Source organism: Mustela nigripes, chromosome 2, assembly GCF_022355385.1.
Source record: "Mustela nigripes isolate SB6536 chromosome 2, MUSNIG.SB6536, whole genome shotgun sequence".
Taxonomy (NCBI): Eukaryota; Metazoa; Chordata; class Mammalia; order Carnivora; family Mustelidae; genus Mustela; species Mustela nigripes.
The window spans coordinates 57,273,244-57,293,180 of NC_081558.1; the positions used below are offsets into that span (position 1 = coordinate 57,273,244).

The window sequence follows — 19,937 nt, forward strand, 5'->3', positions numbered from 1 at the left end:
GGTTTGGGGCACCTGGGTGGCTCAGTGGGTTAAGCCTCTGCCTTCAGCTCAGGTCATGATCTCAGGGTCCTGGGATCAAGCCTCCCATCAGGCTCTCTGCTCAGCGGGGAGACTGCTTACCCCTCTCTCTCTGCCTCTCTGCCTACTTGTGATCTCTGTCAAATAAATAAATAAAATCTTAAAAAAAAAAAAAAAAGATTTATTTATTTATTTGAGAGAGAGCTAGAAAGCAGCTGGGAGAGGCAGAGGGAAAGAACCTCATGCAGACTCCCCAGTGAGAGTGGAGCCTGTCATGGGGCTCTATCTTATGACCCTGAGATGATATGAGTTGATATTAAGAGTGAGATGCTTAACCCACTGAGCCACACAGGTGCCCCAATTTTGTAAAGTATTTTTTAAAAGTACACATTTAATTTGTTGAAGTTATCACTTTTAATTATTAAAATAGATGTTTCTGCATTTATCTCCTAAAATGAACTGTACCACCCATCAGCGAATGTGTAGCATGCTTTGCATTGGCCTAGGACATAAACTGAAAACCAAACAGGATCTTTTCCTAACATCTCCATGGGTACCAGGAGTCATCTTAGGCAGCAGCATTCTTGCTTTCTAAGGCATAGTTTCCTAGAGTTCACAATTAGGTGAACAGCTCTTTCTTACTGTAAATCTAGAGATTATTACTGATAGGCAGATTTTCCTTTTAATTTCCCTTTAATTCTAGGCTGAGTCATCATAGAAAGTTCACCAATGAGGATGTACATTGGAGTGCAGTGGATCCAGTCATAACACTATGCACTGTCTTTGCCATAAAACTGTAAGCTGGCTCTTATAGGGTCGAATTTCATGCCCTGTCAAGTTGTGGTCAGGGAGCACATGGCAGCAAATCAGCACATGAGGTGTAGAGAGAGGACAGGTCTCTCCTTAGGATGATTTGTGCTGACTCAGGTGTCCCTTCTGTCCGTATTCTCCCTCTACCTCCCATCTAATGTCTCTACCTCGCTGGTTAGGATGCCTGCCATATTAGATGGAGAAGAGGAAGTCTCTAAATGGCTTGACTTTGGTGAGGTCTCGACTCAGGAAGCTCTGAAGTTAATCCACCCCACAGAGAACATCACCTTCCATCCAGTCTCTTGCGTGGTGAACAACACCCGAAACAACACTCCTGAATGTCTGGCTCCTCTCAACTTACTGGTCAAAAAGGTAGGGGCCTCTAACGATCCTTTCTGAGCTTTCTGTCTTATGTCAGAATATCTTTTTCTTTTAGGATATGGCCTTTCACAATCAGCTTTAATTTAAATCATCCAAGATTCACATTTCCTTATGTGTGGCAAGATCAGGAGAGCATTATTCTCAAAACTGGCTGTGACTCAGACTCCTTAGGAGAGCACTTTCGAAATGTAAAATGTTGGACCCTATCTAGACCTATTGAGTCAGTATTCAGGGATGGGCTTAGGCTTCTGTGTCATTAAGAGCTGCTTCAGTGAGTCTGATAAACCATGTTTGAGGACTCCACATCTAGAGGGCGGTTGTAAGACAAAGGAGCCCTTGTCCATAATTGTATCTTTGTCTGCAACTGTGGAGGTTTTTTTGTCTCTTTCCTGTACCTCTGCTTTCCCAACTACAAGTTGAAGGAGTTCCAATCCTTTTACTCCTTCAGGAGGATTTGAGAACATTCCTGACATGAACTTTAACTTTTTAGGATTGGCAAACATCTAGATGTGTTTTGAAGGGAAGGTGAACAGACCAAAGACCTCCAGTGGGAACAGAAGTTACAGAGCAAAGCTTTAGGAATACCAGTTGTTTCCAGGTGGCACCGAGGGACTTAAGTAGGCCATGGCTCTGAGTGTTCCAAGAATAGACTTCTTAGAATGCCTGAGAAGTGTTACAGATAATGATTACAAAACAGCTAACTCCCCATTTTTCTGAAAGTTTCTAAGTTTTTCATACTAAGTGTCATCGTGGGTTTTTTTGTTTTTTGGTCTCAGTTCTCTGCAAACTCCTGCAGTCCTGATCCTTTTATTCATTAGATGTCTCTAAAATGTAAAAATGTAATGATATACATTCATTGTGTACTAGACACTGCCTCATTTCTGCCATGGTCTTTACTCCTGAAGAATTCCCATTCTGGAGAAGTGGCATTATGGGAATTCAAAACCTTTGGTTCAGGGTTAGAGTGCAGGTGTGGAGAGCAGGAGGGAACAGTGCCAGTCAAGGACAGGCTGCACAGTGGGGAAACAGGTCAGTGTATTCAGCCTTAGCTGAATCCTTAATCATGGTGACTTTTTGAAGCCATACCTCTCCAGTTTCATTTCCCAACACTTAGCCTGGTCACACTTAATTACCCTCTCCTGTGAGAATGCACCAGTTTGGAATGCCTGTCAGCTCTTTTCTGACTGACTGGTCCCACACAGCTCATCTCTGAGACCTGCTCTAAGAGCTCCTCCCTAACCCTTGCACTCCTTGGAGCACACTCAGTTGCTCGTCCCTTCTCCTCACTCTTGACCAGTGAGCTCCATCTGGCTCTCAGTAACATTTTCCAAGCCTGGGTCAGTACCTAATACCTCTTACCCTGTTTCTTCCCTTGACATTGGCCTGTTCCCAAAAGCTTGAGCTGGGTGGTTTGAACATTTTCTTCTTTCTCCTAGGAGCTCAAGGCAAGTGGTAGTAGCCAGAAGATGATGCAATGGCTGGCCACAAAGTCCCCCAAAAAGGAAGAGCCCAAAACGCCCCCAAAGGCAGAGTCAGATGTGCCCCAGTGGTCCAGCCAGTTCCTGCAAAAGAGCCCACTCCCCACCAAGAGAGGAAGTGCAGGACTCCTGGAGCGATGGCTGAAGCAGGAGAAGGAGGAGGAGCCTGAAGCCAAGCGGCCTCACAACCAGTAACACCAGATTTTCAGAGACTAAGACCATGGTTTGCTGCATTAAATTTTGTTGCAGATAACAGATGCTAGTGTTACACGTGTGTAGATTTGCTTTTGGATGAGATAATGGAGTGTTAGTTGACAGTTGTGGATTCATGAGTGAGTGGCTATCCTGGCTGCAACCAGGAACCCAGAGTAGAGCAAATGGGCAGCCTGGGAAGAGTAAGGGACCACCAGCATCAGTAATTCATAGGGTCCTTTATACTTGGTATGATTGGGAGAGCCTTCTCTCAGTGCTAGACCTTGCTGGCAGTTCTCAGTATTGCCAGCAGACTGGAGTACCAGTAGCTCACAGAAGGCTGTTTTCTGCTCAGCTTTTGGATTCTGTCACCCTTTTGGAATTAAGTTCTTAAAACATTGTATTTGTTTCTGAATAAATTATATTTGATAAACTGTTTACATTTCAGAAAATGCTGCTGCAGGGGAAGTTCTGGGTCTTACAGTTTTCTCCTGGCATCAGTCCTAAGGAATGGATTTTGTCACAAACATGGAGCACTAGGGCTTTCTGTGAAGGAAATTGCTTTTTTGGAAACAGCAGAAAGGCTTGTCGAGAGGGTGGGGAGGGGAGTGGTTGTTCTTTGTTGAGCCTTTGTTCACTCAGTATTGAGAAGTTTTGTCAATCCTTTAGCTTAAAACCAAGCTGAGTGCTTGCTCCAACCTGAGACTAGGGATGTGGGGCGTGGCTGGGGGTGGGGGTGATGGGGCACAGAGGCCAAGAACCTGTACTGACCACGGAGACCATAGGATCTGGTTGAGGAGAAGCCCCAGTCACAGCCCACCAAACCCCATCCAGATTCCCAGCCTCTGGGCAGAGCATGGCACAGAAGGTGACATGGACGTGGGGCTCGGAGCAAGGCTGCTTAGAGGGCTGATCATCTGCCCCGCCTCATCAGAGCCCCGGTGATTTGCTCTGCAGGCTCCTCCTCCTTGGCACTGAACCACTTTATAGTTATTTGGAACGGTTATCTATTGTCCTCTCCCCACCCAGCTCATTAGCTCTCTGAAAGTGGGGGCCCCTTTTTCACCCGTTATTTTCTCCCAATGTTAATGATGCGTAACAAGTATTGTTAGGTGAATGCGAGCACTTATACTACATGCCCCGCCCTGTACGGGCCAACTAACGACCCTGGCAAGTGTGCGTGCGTGTGCGCACCCGGAAGGCATATAGAGAGCCAGGGGAGCCTTCGATAGGGGTTCCAGGAAGGTTCCTGCAAGCCTTGGGGAAGAGAGGGTGCACAAGCCGCGGGGAGAGCACACCGGGCGCTTGTGAGACAGGAAGGGGACTTCCCTTGGATCCCAGGGAATCTCCAGAAACTCCAGGACCGTTCCGCAACTTCCTCTTTGGGGTGTCTAGGAGACCAGGACCCCAAACCCTGCACGGAGTTCTTGGTGGAAGTGGGCCGGCGCAGAGCAGGCCCCCAATGCTCCTTGGACGGCTGGCAGCGCACTGCGATCGCGCTGCCTGTGCAGTCGCAGCCCGCGGTAGTCAGGGGCGCGAGCCTAAGCCCTATGCAAATCAAGGATCGCAATTTCCACCAATCCGAAGGGAGCTCTGGCGCTCTTCCTGCTAATGGGAGGGCACGGCACGCCTCCTGGCTCGTGCCTCGGGAGCAGGGAGGCGCCGGGGAGGGGGCGCTGCGGGGCCCGGAGCCCCGCTAGGATCTCCTGGACGCGGACCACACGGGGGACGCGGACCACGACTGTGGCCTGCCTGGCCCGGCTCTCCAAATTCCTCTTTGGAGGGCCCTCCCTTCGGGCTGAGGGGCGGGGTTGGTCTGTGATGGTTAGCACTCCCGCTCCCAAACAGTGAAGGGAGGGGGCGTTTTCGCTGCGGCCTTCAGTTTTGTTTGGGCTGATTCGCGTGGGATTTTGGTTGTTACTATCACCAAGAGATTTAAAAATACGGATGACTTACCAGAAGGTTGACTGTTAAGACTATTTTTTCATATTTGCTTCAAATTTAAGAAGCAACAAAAATGAAAATTGCCTTTGTTTTTCATTACTATCTCTCCACCATTTGTCAGGGTTGTAAATCACTGTGGTGGGGAATTTCATTTTAACATGATAGGATGTCCTCATCCTTTTTATTCAGGTTTTACTTGAACATAAATGACGCTAAGAGCACATTCTTGTACCTGAGAACATGTTTTGTGATTCTCGAGTTTACATAAATGGTATCATCTTTGGCATCTTGTTATGCGATTTTTTTTTTTTTTCTTAACTAGGTTATCAGCTGTACTAGGTATTGCCAAATTGCTCTCCGAATTTTCACTTATTTCAGGGGCACACGAATCCCACCATTTGGCAATACTTAACTTGCTTACTAGAGTAGTGAAGCATCTCCTATCCTTTGTTTTTTGTTTTGTTTTTTTCCTGCCCTTTGCTTTTTTTTTTTTTTTTTTTTAAGATTTTATTTATTTATTTGACAGAGATCAGAAGTAGGCAGAGACACAGGCAGAGAGGAGGCAGAGAGGAGGAAGCAGGCCACCTGCCGAGCAGAGAGCCCGATGTGGGGCTCGATCCCAGGACCCTGAGATCATGACCTGAGCCGAAGGCAGAGGATTAACCCACTGAGCCACCCAGGCGCCCCAACCTGCCCTTTGCTTTTAAAGAACAAATCTGAGGGACACACAGGGCAGCCTTCACCTGCCATTCAATGTAGCCAGGTCAGGCCAAGGCCCCAGCTGTTTTTCGTGGCAGGTGGGACAGCCCTAAACTGTGGGTGTCTGGCCCTTTGGTGGGCTTCCAGATGGCAGCCCCCCCTTGCCCCACTCTACCAGGCTTAGGTCCAGGCCTTAGGGGATTCTTTCCTCCTCTGTAGCTTTAGAAGTGGCAGAGGGTCCTCAGTACTCCAGGTCCTAATAGGTATCTTCATCCATGCCCTCCCCACTCCCCCCCTCCCCCCCCCCCCACCCCTGCTCCTGTTGGCATCCATCTAGATCCATCTCCTAGTGCAAAGCCCTTGTTCTTAAAAGCCCAATGTACCAGAGGCCAAACAGACTCAAGCAAGGGAGGGGCTTGGCCAAGGACACAACCCATAGGCATTAATTAAGTCGAGGACAAATCTAAAGGGTTCCTAGCCTGGGCGGAGTATTTAAGCTTAAAGTCTGTTTGCTACTGGGAACACCCAGAGGGTAGATTGGTGGTGGGAACCAGAGAGTAATGAGTGGTCTTGGACTCCTAGATCCAGATCCCCCACCTGGGTCTGAACACCCTCCCTCCCTTTCCTTAGCCAGAGCAAGAAACAAGTGGTGGGAAGGGTGGAAGATCATTCTTTGGGGAAAGGAGCTTTGGCTTAGGCTATATGAGAGGGTCCCCAGTACCAGACCAAGTACAAAGGACCCAGTACAAAGGACCAAGTCCTTGGCACCTTGGAGACTTGGTTTGCCCATCTGTGAATCAGGAGAGTGGGTACTCACAGTTGAACTCCTGGGAGCCCAGAGAGACAGATGCTTGGTGTGGGGAGACTGGAACCTACCTACCTCTAGGCTAGTGCCCCTCGTGGAGAGAAATGAGGATCTCCCTCTTGTGTCCAGGACTCCAGGGAGGAGAGGCATCCTGCAGACTTCCGAGACAGCACTCCCCTGGGCCATAGAAGCTGGAGGACTATTTGCAGGAGCTAGGGGTATCAGTGAAAGGGATTGGACAATCAAGCTGAACAACACAAAAAGTTTCAAGGGCAGTCAGGCTGGGGCAGGGCCCCAATGCCACACTCCTGGCCCCTAATAGAGGCAGCCAGAAGAAAGACAGGAGGTAGGAGTGGCAAGATTAAGTGGGCGAGAAAAGGGGCATCTGGAATCTTGTACCTGCAGGCTATGCTGCACAAGGCCCAGGAGTCTGAATGAAAATCCTCTGTGGAGAAGTTGTTACCCTGGTGCAGGCCCACAGTACTGGCAGGCTAGGTCTTGGCTTTCACCACTTTATAGCTTCCTTTGGCTTCGTTTCTTTCCATCAGGACACCACCATTTGGGGCTTCATGTCTTGGAAGGCAGCCAGAAAGACCCTCATAGAAGATGAAGTTGAATGATCTCGAAAGGTAGGGAGCTGTGGGCCACACTGAGCTCACATGGGATTTTGTTTGACCGATGTAGTATTTTTTTTTGATTGTGATAAAATACACAGGACATAAAATTTGCCATCTTACCCATTTTTAAGTACACAGTTCTGTAGCATTACGTATACTCACATTGTTGTGTAGCCAATCTTTAGAATGTTTTCGTCTTGCAAAACTAAAATTCTGTCCCCAGGGGTGCCTGGGTGGCAAAGCTTCTGCCTTCATCTCAGGTCATGATTTCAGGGTCCTGGGATCGAGTCCCACATCAGGCTCTCTGCTCAGCAGGGAGCTTACTTCCTCCTCTCTCTACCTGCCTCTCTGCCTACTTGTGATCTGTCTCTGTCACAGAAATAAATAAAATCTTTTAAAAAAATAAAATTCTGTTCCCATTAAACAAATCCCATTTCTGTCTACCTCCAACCCCGGTAAATGGGATCATACAGTATTTGTCTTTTTGTGGCTGGTTTATTGCATTTAGCAACACGTCCTCAAGCTTCGTCCATGTTATAGCATGTGTCAGACTTTCTTCCCATTTTAAGACTAGATAATCCTCCATCACATGGATATGCCACACTTTGTTTATCCATTCACCTGTCGATGGATATATGTGGTGCTTCCACCTCTTGGCTACTGTGAATAATGCTGGGTGTACAAATCTCTTTGAGTTGATACTTTTAATTCTTTCAGGCATATGCCCAAAAGTAAAATTCCTGGGTGATATCATTCTCTGTTTTATTTATTTTATAAAGATTTTAGGAGAGCCTGGGTGACTCAGTGGGTTAAAACCTCTGCCTTTGGCTCAGGTCACAATCCCAGGATCCTGGGATTGAGTCCCGCATGGGGCTCTCTGCTTGGCAGGGAGCCTGCTTCCCTTCCTCTCTCTCTCTGCCTGCCTCTCTGCCTACTTGTGATCTCTGTCTGTCAAATAAATGAAAAAAAATTTTTTTTAATTTATTATTTATTTGACAGACAGAAATCACAAGTAGGGGGCGCCTGGGTGGCTCAGTTGGTTGGACGACTGCCTTCGGCTCAGGTCATGATCCTGGAGTCCCGGGATCGAGTCCCACATCGGGCTCCCAGCTCCATGGGGAGTCTGCTTCTCCCTCTGACCTTCTCCTTGCTCATGTTCTCTCTCACTGTCTCTCTCTCAAATAAATAAATAATAAAAAATCTTAAAAAAAAAATAAAGAAATCACAAGTAGGAAGAGAGAAAGGAAGGGAAGCAGGCCCCCTGCTGAGCAGAGAGCCTGATGCAGGGCTTGATCCCAAGGTCCTGGGATCATGACCTGAGCAGAAGGCAGAGGTTTTAATCCACTGAGCCACCACCACCTCCATGTAGTTTCTCCAGCAGCTGCACTATCTCACATTCCCACTGGCAGTATACAGGCTTCCAATTCCTCTGCATTCTTGCCACCACTTGTTGCTTTTTTTTTAATAATGGTTGTCCTGATGGTTGTGAGGTGGAGTACTTCTTGTTTTAAGCCCACATTTTACAAGTGGGAGGTTTCATCAGAAAAAGCATATGGTTTCTCTATAAAAAAAATTCGCAAGAGATGCTTCTGATGACTGAGCCCTATGTGGGACCACCAGCAGGCAGAGGCACCCTGGATGGCCCCTGGATGGCCCCTGGATGGCCCAAGCCACTCCCTGCCTCTGGAGGGGAAAGTAGATGCATTTTCAGGAGGTGCTTCTGACATGGTCTGAGAAATAGGAAGCAGTCAGCAGAACTGGTTGTCACTGTCCCTCTTCAGGTGGGGTCTGTGTCCTCCAGTTGACCAGACTGCCCTGTCTGGCATGTGCCTATGCACCTCTGTGTTTGAGACAGTCTCGTTCCTCCTCACCCTTCTGCACATGCCTCTTTTATAACGGGGAACTGCAACGGTTTTGTAGTGTGTCAACTTGGCTAGGCTGAACTACATTTCCCATGACACCCTTATTCATACATTTCCTGTAGGGTGGGCCACATTTGCCAGATTTGGGAGGAAGTCACCATTTTGGTTGCTGATCAGGTGACTTACGTCCTCGGTATGAAGCCGTACTGATTACAGGACTTGCCCTGGATTCTCTCTCAGTTTTGCTGACTCAGGTGTGTGCATGGTTTAAGACTATAACAAAGGGTCTCAGCTTCTGCAGGATACCCTCAACACCAAGGTCAGAGGCAACAAGAACCAACACAAGTTTCAGTCTGTCCTGGGCTCCAGCTTGTGCCGTTTCGGCCTGCTTGTGATCTTCCCATCCTGTCTGGGCACTCACTGAAGGCTCCAGTGTTGGTCAGAGAAATTCAGCCTTCTGGCATCTGGTTCCTCAGCCCTGCGATCAATCCAATGTGTAGGTGCGTGTGTCCCTAATACCCCTCTGGGTCTGCTTCTCCACTGAACTCTTAGAGGGGAGCCCGAAGCCCTGCTCACACTTCCTGCCTCCTGCCTGCTCAGTCTGCTTGTCACATTCACCATTCCCCAGACTTGGGAGTTTTTGCCACACTGGGGGCCTGTGCTAGTGCTCCAGCCTGAACTGTCCCCACACCACAGCCACAGCCCCTGGCTTATCTGTCCTCAAGAACAGGAAGCAAGTCTGACTGGTCCCCGTCCCTGCCTCTGTTCAGCCAGTGTGCCCTGAAGGAGTGACTGTGGACTAGGCAACACAGGAGATCTCGTGCAAGGATCAGTGCACCCATTTGCAGGTGTGAGTGGCCCCAGTAGAGGCCCCAGGGCCTCTTGGCTGCTGCTTTTGACAAATGGAGCTTCCTGAATGGCCAAAGGGCCCTCTGGGTATATCAACAAAGGTTCTAGTCCTGGGACAGAGGGATGGCAGCACCCCTTGTGCTGAGCCCTTGAGACCCCTCCCCTATCAGGTTCTGTGCTCGGGGTTAAGCCTGGACCTGGAAGAGGGACAGGTTCAGCTGGGTTAGTCTACAAGAGTCCACTCGGTGGAGACTCCCATCTTATGGGTCACACAGGCTTGCATAGCCTGGAAAAGGGCCTTTCCAGTGTCTTCAGGGCTGTCCTGGGGCCAGGGAGAAGTCAGATCTAGGGACCCAGGAGGTAGATGAGGCGGATCCCAGTCCCTTGAGAGGAGGGAGGCAAGGGCACAGGAGGAGAGTGTGCTACACTGGGGCTGGGGTGAGGGGTACCTAGAGACCCTGACTGGGGGCAGTGTGTTCCCACCCTCTTGGTTAGCTGAGGGATGAGTAAAAGAAATCTTTCTTGGCTCCATTTATAGATAAGGAAGTGGAGGAATGGGGAGAATAGTCTTGCCCAAATCAAAAGACATGGTGGACCAGACCCCTGGATTGCTGACTTGCAGCCTCCAGAGACCTGGTCCCATCCAATGCCCCCTCCTCTCCTGATCAAGGGATGCAGACAGGAGCCTAGGCTGAGGCCACTGCTGGGCCTCTATTGTACAGAGATGCAAATACACGTGTTTCTTTGCTTCCTCCTGGCACCAGAGTCTGCTGCCCCAGGAAGCCCTCCTCCAGAGCCTCGCGGTGTCCTGTGCCCCCAGCATTCACCTGGAATTGAAGCTCCTCAGTGAGGTCTAAGAGACATAAGAGGTCGACAGCAGGTAATGGGCTCCCCGGCCCTGTGCCAGAGCTGAGTGGGGGTCAGGGCAGAAAATAACAGCCTTCCCAGTCTCAGCACCAAACCTGTAAGACCAGCTTTTGAACCCCCTCCTCACTGGGGCTGTCACAAGGCTGAGATGTGGCCCACACAGCCTTCCTCAGAGTGCCTGGCACATGCCGAGGGTTCACATGGGGCAGGACATGGCCATCCTTTCTTCAACTTGGGGTGCAGGTCAGTGACATGAGCCCCATGCAGAGGTGCAGCTCTACTGAAGGGTCTAGTGAGAACCCTGAGAAAAGAGGAGGGGAGGGGTGGGGGGGGGTAAACAGTGGGACACTGGGAATGTCCTTTCAGAAGAAGAACAATTTAAAGGAATGACAGGGTCCAGGATGTGAGCACAGGAGGGTAAAGTGAGTCAAAGGAGTGAGAGACTAGACTGCAAGTGACAAAACCCAATTGACGTGAGCCAACATAAAAAGCAATGTATCAGCTCACGTGGCAGTCAAGTCTAAACTATTTTCAGGCATGGCTAGATCCAGAGGCTCTGTTCATGTTCTCAGGTGTCTGTCTCTCCATTTCGTGGGTCCAGCTTTCTGTTCTGGCTCCTTTTTCAGGTGGGCTTTCCCTGTGTATTGAGAAAGATGGCTTCTGGCAACTCTGGCCCCCTGTCCCTGCCTGGGAAAGAGCACCTCTTTCCCAGAAGCTCCAGGAAGAGTCCCAGGATTGACTTCCGATTGAACTCACTGGGGTCAAGAACCATTTCTGACCCAGAGGTTGTGGCACAGTGAACAACTGAACACTCATTGGCCGGGTCTTCAGTCACGTAAACCTCCCTGGGACTAGACAGTCAAATCCCCAGAGCCGGGTGGCTTGGGTCCCCATTAAATATATGAGTGTTCTTCACTAAGAGAGAGGCCTGCCCCACCAGGAGCTGGTCCACAGGTGCTCCCATGCTCCTGGAAAAGGCAGATCTCAGGATAGAGAGGATAGCCAGCTAGGGGCCCAAGTGTGCAAGGGATGAAGACAGAAGACAGGAGAGTGGTGGGGGCAGCAGCACCAAAGTGGGAGGCCACTGGGATGGGCCACCAGATAATATGAGCAACAAAGGGTGGATTTGGGTGGAAAATAGGGAAAGGCAATGTGGAGTACAAAGGACCTGAGGACACTTTGGGGCCATGGAGCTCATGAGATGTCTGCAAAGGATGGATGGTCGGCGGTGGGGGCCTCTTGTTAGGAGGGGCTCAGAGGAAGGGAGGGTGCCCAGTGTGATCGTTGCACAGAAAGTGCAGGGTCCATGTTCCTGGGGCCCCCGTAGCAGCCCTTCTGAACCCTGTTGGAACCTGAGTCACCAGGGAGCTGAGCAAAAAGCTAAGGTCTGGGTCCGGGCCTCGAGACTGCGACTTAGACCACTGGGGTGAGCCTAGGTGGCATCTGGGCTTGGGTTTCCAATTTAGGGAAAGGGGGTGTGGAATCTGAGGGATCACGTTCAGCTGGTCAGGAGCACCATCCCCTCTAATCCTGGGTAGGCCTTGGCGTCTCCTGACTTCTGGCCCTGCGGACAGGAGCTGGGCTGGCACAATGGCCCTGCAGCATGGCACTGGGCATCCCCCCAACCCCGCACACTGCCAGTAGCTGAAACTGGTACTGATCAGCAAGTGGCAGACCTGGGCTGGCAGGGTGGGTGCAGCAGTCAGGCCTGAACCACCATGGTCCTGCTGTCTCCAGCTCAGATCTCCTGCCTGCCCCCTGGATGCCCACAGTTGCCCGGAACCAGAATAGTCTCAGCCAAGGGTAGCATCCCATTTCGTCCTTGGCCCTAATGACAGGGCCCCCTAACTGCCATCAGTCACAGGTCTCCATACTTGGGAGGTGGTTCATCTTGTTCTCAAACCTTCTGCCTAGAGGACAATGATGGGCAGAGGAAGTTGGCTTCCTTCTTCTCTGCTGGCAGGGAAGCTTGGGTGGGGCAGTCACTTGTGCTGGTTGTGCCCACCATCGTGTCCTCCCTCACAGCCCAGGCCAGGTCAAGGTGGGGGAGACTCATGCTGGCACTGGGCCCTGCAGTTCCCAGAGGCAGGAGGCAATGGACAGCAGGGAGACCCAGCCAAGACTTTAAAAAACAGAAAGAGCATGTGGAGTGACCACTTGCCCCAAGGGTCTGCAGGGTGGTAGGTGGCTGAAGGGTTTGCCCTGTGACCCCACTCTTTGTGCTGGGGCAGGATAGTGGCTGCCGGGCCTGGGTCAGGGTTATGGGCAGGCCAGAGGGGCGTCTCCAGTGATGCTCCCTCCCCTCCCCTAGCGTCCTTCCCCCCACCACCTGTAGTCTCTAAGAGAGATATCTCCCATCTGTCACTGACCCCTAGCCCAGGCTCATGTAGCTTAGTACATGCACATATACCCACTGTTCTAGAACATTCCTTAGCTTCCCACTGCCCCCAGAGCCTTCCTTTTACAGGGCTGTCTTCATAGGAACATCCATCAAAGGCTCACTTGGTCTTAAGTACAACTATCACACATACTGGACGCCAGGGTGTCTCAGGGCAGAGGATCATTCTTCCCAACTTGTCTGGTCCCGTGTGCACTTCAGATCAGCCAACAAGCAGAGTATCATGCCTTGCTCAGGCCACACCTGGGGCTGTGCTCAGTGAGCCAGAGCCCAAGGCCTCTACATTTCCAATATCGTTGTCGCATCAACACAAAGTCTCAGTGAATCCAGAATAACTAACCTCTGCAAAGGCCCAGCCTAGTGTGACCTTTTACGTGCTGAGGGGCCCTGCTCAACAAACCCTGAAAAGCCAGGGCTGCGCCCCCCCCACCCGCCCCCAGCCATCTCCAGCATCTTTCCACCTCTGCTCACAGAGGGAGAGATCGGTCGGTCCCTAGAGGGGCCCCCGCGGTTACCACTCCCGCGCGCTGAACTCCGAGCTCCAGGCCTACCTCGCTAACATCCGGGGTCCCCTGGACCCTTGGGACCCCTTCCAACCCAAGCCGCGCGCCGACCGCGCCCATTCTACTCCACTCGGAAGAAAACGAGAGCGGTTCAAAGGTTTAAACAATTTATTGTGCCCCAAAAAGGCCGACGAGATGAAGGAAGGCCGCGCGGCCCGCGCCCCGAGCGATTGTTTGTCGCACACCCAAAGGCGGAGGGTGGGGAGTGGGGAAAGGCGGCGCGGCGGCCGGGTCCCTGCACACTAGGGCCTGGCCACCCCGCGGCCCCCGCCCAGGCAGGCAGGCGCGGCCGCGGCCATTGGCGCCTAGGGGCCGGTAGCCATGGCGACGGCCGTTGCCAAGGGCGAGAGCCAATAGGGGCGTCGCCAGGCCGTTTCAAAAATCTAAAGCAAAAGCAACAACAACAAAAAAATACACTCTACGGCGGCGGGGGAGGGGGGGTCCTAGGAGGGGATGGAGCGGGCCCGGGGCCCTCCGTGCGGCTCAGAGCAGGGGCGGCGGCGGCCGGGCCGGACAACCGTACAAAACCTACATACACTCGGGGTAGAAAAACCGAACGCCGGGAAGACCCGGCAGGCCGGCGCGCTCACTTGCGGCCCTTGGGCACCTTGGGGACGCTGGGCTTGGCCGCCTTCTTCACCTTCTTGCCCCCGGCGGCCGCCGCCTTCTTAGCCTTGCTGCCTTTGTCCTTCTTGGAGGCGGCGCCCTTCTTGTGCGAGCGCTTCTCGGGCTTCTGGCCCTTGGCCGGTTTCTTGTCCGCGCGCCGGGGGCCGGCCGCGCCCGGGGCCGCTTTCTTGGCCTTGTGCGCGGCGGGCGCCGGGGCGGTGGCGGCCGCCGTGGCTCCGCGCCGCTCGCCGCCGCCCTCCAGCTTCTTACGGTTGAGCTTGAACGAGCCGTTGGCGCCGGTGCCCTTCACCTGCAGGAGCGTGTCGTTCTGCACCAGCGCCTTGATGGAGTACTTGAGGTAGGTGCGCCCGTTCTGCTGATCGAACCACGCCACCTTCTTGGCCTCCGTGTAGATCTTGGCCAGCGACGAGCCGTTGCGCTCGCCCAGCCTGCGGATGGTCTCCACCACCAGCTGGCTGTACTTGCCCGGCTGGTTCTTCTTCTTGTTGTTCTTTTTCTTCTTCGAAGGGGACAGCGCCGCCGAGCCGCCAGCCTTGGCCGCCTTCTTGGCCGCCCCCTCGGCGGTCGTCAGCGGCAGGGCCTCCTCCAGCTCCACAGACATGGTGGCGAGCGGGTTGGTGGCGGGCGGGGCGCGAAAGCCCGGGGGCCGCGCCGGGAAGAGGAAGGCGAGGGGCCGAGGGGGCGCCGGGGGACTGGGGGCGCGCGGCGGCTCCAGGCGGGAGCGGCCGCGGCCGGGCCTGGGGCCGGGCGGCAGGGCTGGGGCGGGGGCCGGGCCGGCCGGAGCAGGAGGTCCCGGGCCGAAGCCGGGGCCGGAGCGGAAGGGGGTGTCGGGGCGGAGAGGGCCGGAGCCGGAACCCGGCCGGAGCAGAGAGATCCGCCAAGGGAGCGCCGCGGCTGCTGCTACCGCTGCCGTCGCCGAAGCTCGCTGGGCGTGCGCGCTGCGCTCTGGTGAGGAGGGCGCTCCGCTCCCCTTTTATAGCTCCGTGGCGGACCACGTTGAGAACAACAACAGCCTGGTCTGGAGCCAGCGCCAACTTGTGCTTCTTGGAGCCCCTTCCTCGGCCGCTGGCTTCCCGCATCGCGCCTCCCGGGCACCACCAAACCCTCGGCCGAGCGCCCCGAACAGGGCCCGAGCCTGCGGCGCAACGGAGAGACGGCCTGCGCCCGGGAAGGGCTCAGCAGAGGGGAACGGAGGGGTGCACCCTATGCTGCGGGAGCGCGAGAGGAGGGGGGCACCCGGTTTGGGGGCAAATAGCGAGGGCCCCGGGGGAGGCCACGCGGCCCGGAGCTTTGCGGCCGGCAGCCAAGAGTGCGCCACAGCCACCCAAGCCCTGAGCGCGGTCTGGGAGCCCCCGGCCTGCCCGCAGGACGAGATTTAATTTGTCCGAACTAACACAGGGCACGCCCTCACGTGGTCGGCTGGGGCAATGTGAAATGTGCTAGGACATCTTCGAGGGGGGTCTCCACCCGAGTCGGAGGGGATGGCGGCTGGAGGCGCTCTCCGGCTGCGCGCCCGGGGTCTTGTTATGCCTCGGGGGTCTGAGCCCCGCCCGGGAGGAAGTGGGGGACGACCGCAGGTGTCTCTCTGCGGACATTTCCAACCCCCACCCCGCCCTCCGCCCCCGCCAAACTGACGCTGATGCTCCAAATGCCCCATTTCGTGGTGCGCAAGTAGCCGCCACCGTTCGCCCCAGAGCCAAATGGCGGTTCCACGGTGGAGCTAGAGGAGCGAGTGACAGGCTGCGACCCCCGAAGGAGTTCTCGGACGGGATGGGGGAGGGGAGGTGCTGCGGCCACACCCCTCCCCCTGTCTTGCGGGAAGGGCGATGGAGAGCGGGTCCTGGAGACTCCTCTTCTAGCCCCCCTCCCTCTCGTCGCCCGGCGAAGTCCTCTGCAGGGGCTTGTGCAAGTCTGGCGGCTCTGAGCTGGTCGGGGTGCAGCGTAACTGCTGCCCGAGGAGGCGCCGAACAGCCTTTCTCAAAGCCGAAGAAGCCTCTACTTGGAGAAGCTGAGACCATGGGGAGACACCCGGAGGAGAGCGGATCCCTTGGGAATAAGTGGTTTTTAGGCTCGAGCATGAATGGGACAGGGACGGTAGAAAATTGGGGTTCCTGAGGAGAGCGAGCTGGAAGCCGTGAAGTCCAGGAAGGGGGAAGCTGGGCGTGGGGGTGGGGGATCCAGGCCTTCTATTTCCAAGAGGCCCCTGTCCACACACACCCTTTTCCCAGAGCAGGCACAGACCCCATTGGCCCCTCAGACAATTTAGTGAATAAGGCCCCGGAGAGGAGGAAATTGAGGCTGGGAAAGGTGAGACAAGATGGGGTTCCTTTGCAGTGGGAGGTGATCAGTGGCATTGACCCAGAGGAGGGCTCGTCTCCCAGGGCAGTGAATACAGCCCATAGGAGGAGGAAGATAAGCCCAGGTCCCTGCAAAGAAGGCCAAGTCCCTCTCCCAGGAAGGAGGACACCCCCCCCCCCCACACACACACACACATACCTGAGTGAACTGTCTGTCAAGCTGGGGCCAAGCTTAAGACCTCAGCCAAGGCGAGAAAAGACCATTAGGAGTCTCCTAGCAGAGACTGGGGTGGGTTTCTGAAAGTGGTGCTGGCTGAGCCCCGGGTGGGGGGGGGGCACCTGGGGAGCAAAAAGGTCTTGCAGAGAGGGCATGGCCTGAGCGAAAATCACAGGTTCCGGAAATGCAGAGGCTGTAATGCAGTGAGAGAGAGAGATGGAGAAGTGTCCATCCAGGAGCCGAAGCCACCCAAGACGGAGCAGAGGGCACAGAGGTGGGTATGGCGACCCCCTAGCATGGTGGACCAGGGTGCTCAGAGCTGGGGCTGGAACAGGGACACCAGGAAGAGAGCTGGCCCCAGGGACCAGCTGCAGGGGGAGGCAGCCCAGTGACTGGCCTGGAGGGGCTCCAGCTTGGTCTCTGAAGGGTCAGAGAAAGAGTAGAGGATGGTGCCCTTGCTGATACCCCAGCCTGGCCAACAGGGGCACCCCCAGACTGCTGTTTGCCCAGCCATCCTGGAGAGAAGGTCGCTGGAAATGTGAATCTGGAGAGTTGGTGGCAGCAGCAGCCTGGGTCAGGGATGTCTTCCCCAGGGTCCTCGTGCAGGGAAGAGGAGGATGTGGAAGTGGTAGGAAAGGGAGGGGTGCTCGATGGGAGACGGGGTAAGAATGGTCAGAGAGGAAGGAGGGAACCAGTGGTGGCTGGTGTCATGGAAGCTAAGGAGGGGAGAGTTTCAAGAAAGAAGGGGTGGCCTGTCACAGTGCAGCCCATTCAGAAAGTGGATCAATCTATCGATCAGCAGAATGGACAGGTTCAGCAGAGCTGGAGAGACTGGCAAGTCTCCAGCCTCTGAGCCCCTCTGGCTGGAATCTGCCTGTTTGCCCAGTGTTTTGGGGTGTGTGTGTGTGTGTGTGTGTGTGTGTGTGTGTTTAAAGATTTTTTTATATATTTATTGGCAGAGAGATAGAGATCACAAGTAGGCAGAGAAGCAGGCAGAGGGAAAGGGAGAAGAAGGCTCTCTGCAGGGAGCCCATGCAGGGTTCGATCCCAGAACTCCGGGATCATGACTGGAGTGGAAGGCAGTCGCTTAACCAACTGAGCCACCCAGGTGCCCCTTACCCAGTGTTTTATTTTTATTTTATTTTTTATTTATTTTTAAAAAATATTTTATTTATTTATTTATTTATTTGAAAGACAGAGATCACAAGTAGGCAGAGAGGCAGGCAGAGAGAGAAGAGAAAGCAGGCTCCCTGCTGAGCAGAGAGCCCGATGTGGGGCTCAATCCTAGGACCCTGAGATCATGACCTGACCTGAAGGCAGAGGCTTAACCCACTGAGCCACCCAGGCACCCCTTGCCCAGTGTTTTAAAAACAAAAACAAAACAACTAAATTAGGTCCAGGATTGAAAAATCAGCCGATTTCAGATAAAAATGTGTCCAGATCTCAGCTTTCCTTTAAAAACAAACCAAAAAAAAAAAAAAAACCAAAAAAAAAAAAACAACCCCAAAAAACAAAAAAACCCTGAAGATTCACCCTAGGTGGGGCCAGAAGGAACGGGGCCTGAATAACCATTACCCCTCTAGCTGGGCTAGACTCAGTATGGCGAGTGTGGCCAGTGTGGGCAGACAGAAATTTCTCTAGCCTCTGGTGGCAGAGCCTAGCTGTGCCACTTAGCTGGAGGCCTGTGATTGGAGAGGAGAAGGAATTAGTCTGCAGGGGCAGACATGTGTAGGCAAGGCCGTGTGAACCAGGCCATGGGGAGGATGCAGAGGACAAGGCTCAGAGTCCACACCACCCCTGGTGGGCTCTCTGGCCTCCTGGTGGAGCAGGTGCTTTTGCTGGTGGGGAGAGAGTTGCTGCCTGTGCACCTGTGGAGCAGGGCTCTGGGAGACTAATTTTAGGGCCTTGGGAACTGGCAGAGACCAAATTGTTTCATCCCACTTGCCTGGTGATACAGAGGCGGCCACAGGCTTGGGGGATGGAGGATAGTGGGGTTCATCCAATTAGCCAGGATTCTAGGCCTGGGGTCCTGCCAGCTTTCAGGGATGCTTTTCAGAGCCCACACTCCCAGGTAGTCTTGCTGACCCCTCTAAGGAAATGTAGATGGGGAAGGCCTCAAGTAACTAAGGAAAAATGATGGAGAAAGAAACATCAGAAGTGACCAGGGCCTAGCAGAGACAAGCCCCTCCCACATCAGCCCTCCCGCTGGGCCAATCTTGGGAGTTAAGTGGGAGGGGGGCGGTGCAGAATCAGGATGGGTAGGTGGGTCCTTCCTCCTTAGTGAGCTCCTCCTCCTTCAGTCCTGTGGCTCCAGACGCCATCTAGACACCAATGACACCCCGTTTATGTCAGCCCTCATTCCTGTCTCTCTCCTGACCCAATAGACTGGCCGCCAGTCGCCAACTCTACTGGGATGTCCAAGCATAGCTCTCTCCGGGTGGTGACCAAAAGAGGGCTCTGTTTTCTCTTGCAAACCTGCTCCTCCCCAAGGTTTCACAGACAGTTCTAGCCCCAAAGCATAGGCTTGGCCTCGATTTCTTTTTCCCTCTACCCTCTCATTCAACCTATAGATTCCTGTCTCCTCTATTCCCAAACAGGTTCCTCCCCAAGCCCTGGAGTTCTCCACCCTTCCACTCTGGGGTTTCCAAGCCTCTCCACATAGCAGCAGCAGCAGCAGCAGCAGCAGCAGCAGATGGAGCCGCTAACACAGAAGTATGACTTCCTGCATTTCCCCTCGGCCCGAGGGCCTCAGGCAGCTTCTCATCACACTAGGATGTGTCTACCCACAGCCACACTGGCCTTTTTGTTCCTCACACAGACCATGGTGGGGGGGGGTGGCTTGTTCCACCACAGGGCCTTTGCACTTGCCATGTGGCTGACAGCAGTTATTCCCATCTCAGTCCTTGAGAGCCTCTTCAGGGTAGCCGCCACCTAGCCACCCTGGCTGAATGAATACCTCTGGAGAATTCCTGTATCACATCACCCTGCTTGATTTTCTTAATAGCACTTATCATCACCAGACCCCATTTGGTCTATTTAAAATATATATATTTTTTAGATTTTTATTTATTTGACAGAGAGAGATCACAAGTAAGCAGAGAGGCAGGCAGAGAGAGAGAGAGAGGAGGAAGCAGGCTCCTCGCTGAGCAGAGAGCCCAATTCGGGACTCGATCCCAGGACCCTGAGATCACGACCTGAGCCAAAGGCAGAGGCTTAACCCACTGAGCCACCCAGGCGCCCCATCTGTTTATGTGTGTACCAGCGCTCTGTAAGAACAGCGTTGGGTCTGCCTTGCTCCCCACTGCACCCCAGC

General features: G+C 53.6%; 2 protein-coding genes and 1 long non-coding RNA gene across 5 annotated transcripts in view; 2 read left to right on the forward strand and 1 right to left on the reverse strand.

The window, feature by feature from the left end:
* Window positions 1–3,319, forward strand: part of HMCES (5-hydroxymethylcytosine binding, ES cell specific) — a 23,521-nt gene extending 20,202 nt beyond the window's left edge. For both annotated transcript variants that reach the window (XM_059387926.1, XM_059387927.1), the window contains 2 exons: window positions 1,008–1,200; window positions 2,646–3,319. In XM_059387926.1, the coding sequence (XP_059243909.1) occupies window positions 1,008–1,200; window positions 2,646–2,882 (430 nt within the window). In that variant the 3' untranslated portion in view covers window positions 2,883–3,319. The remainder of the gene's footprint in view (window positions 1–1,007; window positions 1,201–2,645) is intronic.
* A 5,653-nt stretch (window positions 3,320–8,972) lies between these two features.
* Window positions 8,973–11,437, forward strand: LOC132009907 (uncharacterized). Of its 2 annotated transcripts, none has more exons than XR_009402088.1 (3): window positions 8,973–9,306; window positions 10,420–10,535; window positions 11,149–11,437. It is a non-coding gene; the product is annotated as an uncharacterized LOC132009907 (long non-coding RNA). The 2 variants fall into 2 exon arrangements; XR_009402089.1 differs by having other exon boundaries at window positions 8,973–9,060.
* A 2,136-nt stretch (window positions 11,438–13,573) lies between these two features.
* On the reverse strand, window positions 13,574–15,223 carry LOC132011607 (histone H1.10). Its single transcript, XM_059390437.1, has one exon. The coding sequence runs from the start codon at window positions 14,709–14,711 to the stop codon at window positions 14,070–14,072; it is 642 nt and encodes a 213-aa protein (XP_059246420.1). The 5' UTR covers window positions 14,712–15,223; the 3' UTR covers window positions 13,574–14,069.
* Window positions 15,224–19,937: the final 4,714 nt, after the last annotated feature.

What these genes read in the sequence shown, in the direction of transcription:
- LOC132011607 (XM_059390437.1), bottom strand. Translation starts at nt 14,711, where the DNA reads ATGTCTGTGGAGCTGGAGGAGGCCCTGCCGCTGACGACCGCCGAGGGG.